Source organism: Musa acuminata, chromosome BXJ2-1, assembly GCF_036884655.1.
Source record: "Musa acuminata AAA Group cultivar baxijiao chromosome BXJ2-1, Cavendish_Baxijiao_AAA, whole genome shotgun sequence".
NCBI lineage: Eukaryota > Viridiplantae > Streptophyta > Magnoliopsida > Zingiberales > Musaceae > Musa > Musa acuminata.
The window spans coordinates 35,766,517-35,776,193 of NC_088338.1; the positions used below are offsets into that span (position 1 = coordinate 35,766,517).

General features: G+C 33.9%; 1 protein-coding gene across 1 annotated transcript; it reads left to right on the forward strand.

The window, feature by feature from the left end:
• The first annotated feature begins 1,332 nt into the window (after nucleotides 1–1,332).
• LOC135599137 (uncharacterized protein At2g39795, mitochondrial-like) lies at nucleotides 1,333–3,983 on the forward strand. The gene is made up of 3 exons (XM_065093899.1): nucleotides 1,333–1,670; nucleotides 2,432–2,781; nucleotides 3,481–3,983. Exons 1-3 carry the CDS (start codon nucleotides 1,392–1,394, stop codon nucleotides 3,638–3,640), a joined length of 789 nt encoding a protein of 262 aa, XP_064949971.1. The 5' UTR covers nucleotides 1,333–1,391; the 3' UTR covers nucleotides 3,641–3,983.
• The last annotated feature ends 5,694 nt before the right edge of the window (nucleotides 3,984–9,677 follow it).

The window sequence follows — 9,677 nt, forward strand, 5'->3', positions numbered from 1 at the left end:
TAGATCAACGTTGTCGAAGGTGAGTCGAGGTAGAGGAGGAAGACTAGGGAGATGTGTGCGTGACTCACCAAGCACTTCTACCATTATCCTTGCCATGAATTGCATGGCTCGATGAGGAGATGTCATGCTCTGTGTGAACTACGACGTCTTCAAGCAAGAAATCGATCATAGTGAGGAAATGTCGCACTTTTGCAGGAACGACAATGGGTGGCAGGGCTCGATGAGGAGCAATTGTTGTCGTCGGATAGTGAGAAGAGAGATTGCTCTAGGCAAAAGGCTCTGATACCATGATAGAATATATGTTTTTCATTGAAGTTTATTGATATGTTCTCCTTATTTATACATGTTATGAGGAATGATTTTCCTTAATAAAGCAGCAAGATTTCCTCGTGCGAAATCTTATCTGCTATCACCAATGTCATTCAAGTAGATCCTTTCAATGAACAACTTTGATCTTCAAATGTAAAACATTCCTGATAAGCTCAACAAAAATGTAACATAAAACATTTAATGGAGAGGACTAACTCTAGAGAGGAAGATCATCACATTTCATATTCCAAAAACATGGGAAGTAGCAAAGCAAACGCAAGGCACGAAAGCAACACCACTGGCTCAACACCACTTGAGCGGGATGGCTGCCCAAGCCTATACGCGAACGATCCGGTCCTCCAATACTCCGCCTCCTCCCCCTTCCACCCGTCGTCATCAAAGTTCTGAGCATAGCTGTCGGAGTCGTTGCTGGCCGTACGCGGCGGCCTCACCCTGGTCATCAGGCCAGCCCAGGTGACCCTCCACGCGTGCATCGTTGTCCACCGGCGTCGACGGACTTAGAGCCCCGCGGCCTTCACAACCCCGCGTTTCACCATCACCCATGCTGTGGACGGAGACCCGCTTCTCGTGAGCCTGTTCTCCTGCTGCTTCCGGTATAAGAAGCCCAATGATCGGTGCCAGTGGTTCCCTCCTCTTCTTTTTCTTATCGTTACATGGGAAGAGAGAGAATGACAGATTGGCAAGAGACGCATCTCAAAGCCACCGTTGAAGGGACTCGGCAGGGCTTCTTGACAACCATAAATCGACCAACCCTGCATCCAGCAGTCCGCCTCATGTTGTTGCAATACTCAACAACGTTAAGTGGGCTCCAGTACCACTGGGCCCACTTAGTCGCACTTCATAGTCTACAAGTTACATGGTCAGTATACAGCCCATGTCAACCATGCAACTTAACATGATTGGGCAGTCGTATGCAAGATTGTAGTAAAGAGAGAACAACATTGATGGACATCTATACCCCCCGTTGCGATCCCTTCACCGCTTTTTATATCCGATGTAGTCAGTCGTTCATAGTGAAAAGAACGGTCGCCTCCTTAAACCCTTGGCTTCAAAACCCTAATATGACGGCCGTCTCACTCCTACGGCGATCCCTCCGCCTCCACCTGTCCCCCGCTCTCTTCCGCCGCCACGGCCGCTCTCTCTTTACGTCCTCCCCCCTCGCCGCTTCGTCTGCTCTCTCGCTTTCTCCGAACCATGGAGCGATTCCGCGGGGCCTTAGGCCTCCATCCTCTCTTCTCTTTCCTCGTTTTGCTTCCTCCAACATCTCCGGTGACGAGAACCTCAAGCGGGTGATAGATTCCGAGATCCAGTGCGCACGGGAGTTGGACAACCATGGCCAGGTAACCTTGACGTTAGCTTGTCTCTTTTCCCCCTCTTTGGTTCCGATCCTTTTCTACAGACATGAGATTAACTAACGATTTGGGTCGACGGATTCCTGGAGTCGTCTAATTCTTTTTCTTATTTGCCCTTTCTTTGCGAAGAATATTTGAATTGCTTGCAAATTATTGATTGTGTTCTACTTCTTTATTTTCATGATCCGATTCTGCACTCTGTTTTCTTTATTCAGAAATCGATGATGAAGCTAAAATTGAGTTTTTGTTCAGCAAGATTCTGTTGAACTTTATCTTGTAAAACTTGTTTCTTCATAAAGAATTTGATTGCAGCAAAGGGGTCATCTGATAGTTGATATAAGAGATTTCAGTAGGATTTATTAACTAGACATAAGATCATGGGGAGATGTTTATTAGCTTATGCATATTCTTAGAGATAGTAGCAGTATAGGTGAGCTGGTAATCAAACTGTCTACGGCAGGTGCTATTGTCCAATTTGCCTTCATGTGTTTTGCTCAAACTCTGTTTGGTACATTTTAAAAGTAAGTTCTAGTTTCTTATTAGTATTGATTGGATCTGGTTTTCAACGTTATTTATAGTTAGTAGTTAGTGGCCATCTTTTTGTACTAATTTTAGTGAAATTGATTGATGTACTACTTTTAGTTATTCAACAAGTAGTCACTTACCTTTTGTGATTGACTATTCAATTGCTGACTTGTTGTTTTGCTTGATTCGTACCCTTTAATAAAATGCTTATTTGCTTTGTTTAGGAAGTGGATGTCCCGGAGAACTTCCCTTTTGAGATTATTGATAGTCCTGGTGATCAGGCAGTCTTCCTCAAACGAGAGTTTGCTGGTGAGAACATCCAAGTCACGGTCTTGATGAATTTTGATGAGCAGAATGACATGGAGGAGAATGATGAAGATGATGGGGATGATGAGAGTAACGAAAGTTCCATGGAGCCAAGCGTATCTTTGGTTGTAACAATTGAGAAAGGGGAGAGTTCTTTGTTAGAGTTTTGTTGCAACCTCAACGCTCATGAACTTGAAATTGAGAGCATGGTCATCAAGAAACGTGATGACCCTGATGACCAAGGAGCATATCAAGGCCCTGAGTTTTCGTAAGTTTTGTTTCTTTATGCTCTTTGTATTTGTTATATATCGCATATTCTTAGGGAGTTGGTCTTGACTATTGACTGAATTTCTGCCATCAGCACAAAAATAAAACATGTTTTGTATGATTATAATCTCGACTTTTGATTGAGTTTTTCCATTCGGCACTATGTATGTGACTAATCTATTAAGAAGACTTTTGACTGAATTTTAACATTCAGCACAATGTAGAGCATTTTCTTGAATCTGTCTGAGGAGCAGTGATTGAAGAGGACCTCTATGAACTAAGGAAAATAACTTTAGGTTCCTCAATTGTAGAACTAAATAGTTTTAATATTGCGGGATACTGAAACACAATGTGCCGTAATGCTTTTTTTGGAAATCCAGAAATGCAGAATTTTAAATTTTTTTTGAGGCATTATTATATGATAAATTCATATTTGTTCATGTAAGATGGTTTGAATAGTTGAATTTTGCCATTTGCTTCCAAGATTTGCAATGTAGAATTGCCTTTATCAGTAACAATTCATGAATTATTAGATCCTTGTGGTAAACGCAGGGAAGTATATGTTAGTGTTGCTCTAAAGGTGCTCTATTGCAGGAAAGTCCATGTCGCATCCCCGATTGCTGGGATTTACCATTGGTTGTTTCCTTTTTGGAATATCAATAGAAAATGATGCCCTGATATTTGCTCTCTGTGGCTGCAGGGATTTGGATGAGAACCTACAGAAGGCTCTGCACAAATACCTTGAAGTTAGAGGTATCGAGAGCTCCCTGTTTGATTTCTTGCATGAGTACATGTTGGCCAAGGATGAAAGAGAATATTTGACGTGGTTAAAGAACATGAAAGAATTCGTCGCCAAGTGAGACATCTTACTATCGGGGAGATGTGTGACTTATGCCTATCATTTAAAGCTGCTGTTTTCAATTGTTTTCCTTTTTTCTCCACAACATTTTGATTAGTACGGGAGGGGTTTTGAGGAATTTACATCGCCTTTTGGATTCTCACTTTCTTTTGAATTTACAATAATTGAGAGTTAAAAATGACAGAAGATTGCTACTGAAGTGTGTCCTCCATGGTTAGTCAATTATGGTATTTGATCCAAGTTCAATTGGTACATGACATTGTCTGTTTTGGTTCAATCTTTATGTAGGATGAGGATTGAGGACGTAACGTAATGAATCAATTTAAAAATGGATTGCGTGGTTATCCTTTGTTTGTGAATCTGTTTCTTGCTATATTTGTCTGTTAATCTGATCATATGTAAACACAAACTCTGCTTCGACCTATTTACTCTCAGTGAAGATGGATGATTGCTTTATACAGTTTATTGTAATGATATTTACTCTCAGTTTATTGTAATGACTAAAATATCATAATAAGTTAATTTTGATGATGTTGTTCTTAAGCTATTATAAATATCAATTTGAATTAAAATATAATATATCAAATAATTTTTTTATTTCATTCGATTCATTGATGGTGTTTTCAAGTAAATTTTATAAGATTTTTATTATGATGGTCAAAACATTTTAATAGGTCAAAATATCGTAATAGGTGAAAAGATTTTTCAAATTACGAGCATTGTTTAGAAAAAAAAATAAAATGAGGGTATTGATTCAAAAATACCTAAAATCTCTTTTTTCCTAATAGGATAATAATAATGCTTTTGACGCTTTCATCAAAATACTATAAATCAATTAAAAAACATAAAACATGGCAAATTAATTCAATATTCAATAGAAATTAACTCATATATTAAAATAGTTTTAAATAATTATCTTTATTAGATAAATCGATTCAACATGACAAATTAAATCAATACTCAATAGAGATTAGCTTATATATATAAAAATATGATTCTAAATATTTATCCTTATTCGATTATTAATAAAAATAACAAAATATGAAGATATTTTAAATAAGGTTATGATGTTTTTAAAAATATTATAGTCTATTTAAAAATATTAAAAAAATTAAAGTTGTTCATTCTATCGATCGATCAATCGTCTACCAAAAAGGACTGATGTTCTGTCCAATCTTATCAAAGATATTTTGGAGAATATAAAAAAAAGATCAATTAAAAATATAATAAAGAATATCTCTTAAGAAAAGTTTAAAAAGAATGGGGTTTTTTTTATTTGACCATTTAAATTTAAAGTGTCGTTTCGCCGTCACAGAACATTTAAGACTGCACTTGAAACAAGTAAGAGCAGTACACCGTATGTTGTCGATGTTTAAACATCAGCTCAAACACTGCCGGTTCGGTGGATGTGGATAGCTCTCACCGTGTTGTAAACGATCGATGAGATGTGGATTTGACTTGACACTACTATGTCTTCATCCCGCCCATCCATCGGTGCAAGTTCGTGTTCACATCCATCGCTACTACGTCTTTTCTTCCGCCATACAGGCACGATCACATTACGCGCACCTTTGACCGATAAGACAATGACCGCTAGACTATCTAACCCTTTATAACTAGATAAAATATATAATAAAATTAATTAATTTTAATAATATATATTAATTAATTAAAAAATTATATTATAATAAAATTTCTCACTCAACCTTCCTAATCCATTAATCTAAATAGTCATGTGAAAAGATAGAAAAAAAAAACGAATGTCTAATTCTTCTTACAGATTAATAGTAGTTTTTGGATAAAGGGACAATAACTTTATAAATCACACAGAGATTTTTTTCAAATGGTATCGAAAGATACGCATCATAAATCCGATCTAATGTTTTTTGATTTCAATTCTAGAATAAATTTTTTTTTGCATTATAAATAGCATATCATAGATTTTATGCTTATAATTGGCATCAAAGCTTAGGTTCTTGAGATCAAATACGTTAGAATTGTTATTTTTATTTACAATGATTCATATATTTTGTTAATCTAAATTCTTATATACTCTGTCTTGTCTGCAGGCAATGTTAGATTTTTCATAACGCGATCTTCAATGATCACGAAGTAGCAATGGTCGTTGTGTAGCACCGCTGTCGACCTTGCTTCGTACGATCGACAGATCTACTAGTGGTAGTGGTTACACCGAGCAACATGTGTGTCACAGCAGCAGCATCACCACGCATCACAACGGCCACGCTAGTGACAACCGCAGACTAAATGCTAGGTCGATCGCGCAAGCGACGACCATGCGCAGGCAATAGTTGTGCACAAGCGCTCATGCAATCGCATAGGCGGTAGTGCGCACATGTGACGATCACATAACGGGGGCCATGCGCGGGCAGAAGCCGTATCTAAGCGATGACAACGTGCGTGCAACAACCACACCCAACGACAATCGCATAGTTAATAGCCGCTCGCAAGCAACGGTCGCACAGGCGACGATGGCGGCACATGCAATAGATTAGGGTTTTTATCAAATTATAACTTTGCCCTTCTATATTTTATTAATACATTTTAGTATTTGATAATTCCACTTATTAAAAATGTCATAATTACCCCTTATATCCTGTCAATAAAATTATAGTTTTGCCCTTATGAAATTAAAAATTTATAATTTATATCCTCAATTGTTGATTAATATATAATTTAATTATATTTGATCATGACTATATTTTGACTAGTTATTAATTGAATTTAGTTTTGATCAAATTTAGAAAGGATTAATTTTTTATTTTGATCGACCTGTTTAATTGGGTTGATATTTAGCCCAATTATAGGCTTGCTCAAATTAAATAAAATTGATTGGTTTAATTTAATATTTTATAAAAATATAAATTATAGTTTTCTTTTATAGTTTTCTCATATAACTTATTGATTATATTTTACATATGGTAAAAAAAATCTAATTATTATTCTTAGATAGTTCTTTGGTTATTCACATGTATATATTTAAAATTATGAAATAATATTTATCTTTCATATAAAAACATGATTTATATGTTATCATGATTATAATTATTATATAAGTTTTTCTTTTGTTGATTAATGTTCAATAGTTATTATGATTGTTAATTTATTATTGAACTGCTTAGCATAAATTAAATTAAAAAAAAATTATTAAATATTATTTATAACTCATTTCTCTAAGTTTTATCTGACTAGTAGCTACTAAAGTGGTTTGGAATAATAGGTTTTTGGGATATAAATTACAATAAAAGTCTTATCATTTATAGGATATTTTAAATTATATTTTATATTATTGTATTGATATTGTAGTCACTAAAGTGACATAGATCAATGGCTTATAAAATTATATTAAGGAACTAGTCCTAAATGATATTAAGGAAATAATATTCATAATGACACATATAAATAGGAGATTTAGAGAATCTCAAACGAGAATTTACTTCAAATAATTATGTGATATAGTAAGATAATACTATTTTAAATATTCTTGCAGTTTAGGGTTATATACCTAAAGGTAGTAGTATTATTCCATAATGATGGTATCAGTTCTCCACAGATAATCTTGAGTGAACACTAGATATGTCAATATTTCACCCAAAGATGAAATATGAAGGATATCAATAGTCCATCAAATTTTAGAAAATTAAAGTATTAATGTTATTTTATATTTTATAATGGTACTTATGTTCATATATTCTCATGCATCTAGTGTCCCTATACTCTCTGGATCAAATTATTCAGAATAGTTAGAGCATGTGCAATTCATATTGGGTGTATTAGATCTTGACTTAGCATTGCTTGTTGAAAAGCCCATAGACTTGACTGATGAAAGTACCGTGGAACAAATTAATGAAATGAAAACTTGAGAAAAATCTGATAGGATTAGTTTAATGTTCATAAGAATAACGATTACAAATAACATAAATACTTCATTACCGATTGCAACTAGCGCACGAGAATATTTGAAGGTTATTGAAGATGGATTTAAATCTATTGATAACTCATTGGCTAGTAACTGACTATGGCTCAATATATTGGCACTCGAGGAATTCAAGATTACATCCTCAATATGACTGATAAAGCTATAAAACTTAAAGCATTAGGTATGAATGTTGATGATTCTTTCCTCATGCAATTCATTATTAATCCTCTTCTTTTTTAGTTTGGCCCATTTAAGATTCACTATAATATAAATAAGGATAAGTGAGACTTATAATGAGTTAACTAGTATGTGTGTTCAAGAAAAATTAAGAATAAAGTAGGAAAGTTTATATAATGTCATGACTACTACTCAAGCAAATTAGTAATAAGAAAAGAAAATTGAAGTATCATTCATCAAAGAAATTTATTGGGTTTGAAAATATTAAATAGGCTAATGAAAAGAAACCTTTTATAGTAAAGTGTTTCTTTTGTGGCAAGAAAAGACATGTGAAGGAGGATTGATTTTGGTGCTTCAACTAATATTACCAATAATATGCAGGGATTTCTTTCAATCCGGAAATCAAAAAAATATAAAAGATCTATCATTATAAGAGATCATCTCAAAGTGAAAGTGATGTCAGTAGGGACTTATCGTCTACGCTTAAAGTTGGGTCATCTAATGAATCTTGTTATTTAATTTTTAGAAATTTAATTTCTCTATCTAGAATTGATGAGTTATGATATTATCTTTCTTTTGATAATGTTAAACTCAGTATATTTTATGATTTAATAAAAGTTAATTTTGAAATTTTATGTGATAGTTTGTATATAATTAATTTGAATCTTGAGTTTGCAAAGATACTATTGCCCTTACAATCAAGTGTTGAATTGAAACGTAGTTTCAATAATGAAAGATCTTCTATATTATGGCATAAACGATTGGGGCATACCTCCATGGAAAAAATTGAAAGATTAGTAAAGGATAATATTTTGAAATATTTCGACTTCACTGATTTTGATGTTTGTATAGATTGCATGAAGGGAATTAAATATACAAAGAAAAATACCATAAGAAGTAAAGAATTCCTTGAGATTATTCATACTGATATCTACGGACCATTCTATATTTTCTATTTTAGTGGAGAAAGATTTTTCATCACATTTATAGATGACATATCCAGATATAGTTATATTTATCTAATACATGAAAAGCCTCAAGCCGTTAACACTCTTGAAGTGTACATAAATAAGATCGAGAGATAATTAAATAGAAAAGTTAAATTATCAGATTGATGGGCGCTGAATTTTATGGCAGTATAATGAATTCGAAATGTTGGTCATTTTGCTAGATTCCTAGAATAATGGGGTATTTGTGCTTAATATCCATTAGCAAGTATGCCATAATAGAATGGTGTTACTAAAAGGTGAAATCGTACTCTTATGGATATTGATAGGAGTATGATCAGTTATTCCTCTATACCCGAGTTAATGTGGGGTGAAACTCTTAGGACAACTATATACATCTTGAACAGGATTCCTAGTAAGTTGGTTTCATCAACTCTATTTGAGTTATGGACTAGTAGAAAGCCTAGTTTGAAATATTTATATATTTAGGGGTGTCTTGTAGAGATAAGAGTATTTAATCCACATGAAAAGAAATTAGATCCAAGAACTATTTCTGGATATTTTATTGGTTATTCAGAAAAATCCAAGGGATACAAATTTTATTGTCATAATCATAGCACGAGGATAGTATAATATGGTAATACAAGATTCCTAGAAAATGACGAAATCAACGATAGTGAAAAATCTCTAAGGATCAATTTTGATATTGAGGAGATTCAGGTTAATTATCTCGTACCATCTCCTATTTGATAAATTATTATTTCTTAAATCAATGAGAGAATTGATGAGAGTGAACAATAAAATAACATCGATGAACTCTCACGTGATGTTGATGTCGCCGTTAATGATCTTGTATAATAATTACAATTTCCAGCTTTAAGAAGATCTCAAAGGAAAAGGAAACATACCATTTTTGATGATTATGTAGTATATCTATAAAAATTAGATATGATATAGGAAAAAAAGGCTCCTTATCG

Excerpts from the sequence above, each read along its gene's own strand:
- LOC135599137 (XM_065093899.1), top strand. The coding sequence starts at position 1,392 with ATGACGGCCGTCTCACTCCTACGGCGATCCCTCCGCCTCCACCTGTCC. Across the intron at positions 1,671-2,431 it reads AGTTGGACAACCATGGCCAG|GAAGTGGATGTCCCGGAGAA; the intron begins GTAACCTTGACG and ends TGCTTTGTTTAG. Across the intron at positions 2,782-3,480 it reads TATCAAGGCCCTGAGTTTTC|GGATTTGGATGAGAACCTAC; the intron begins GTAAGTTTTGTT and ends CTGTGGCTGCAG.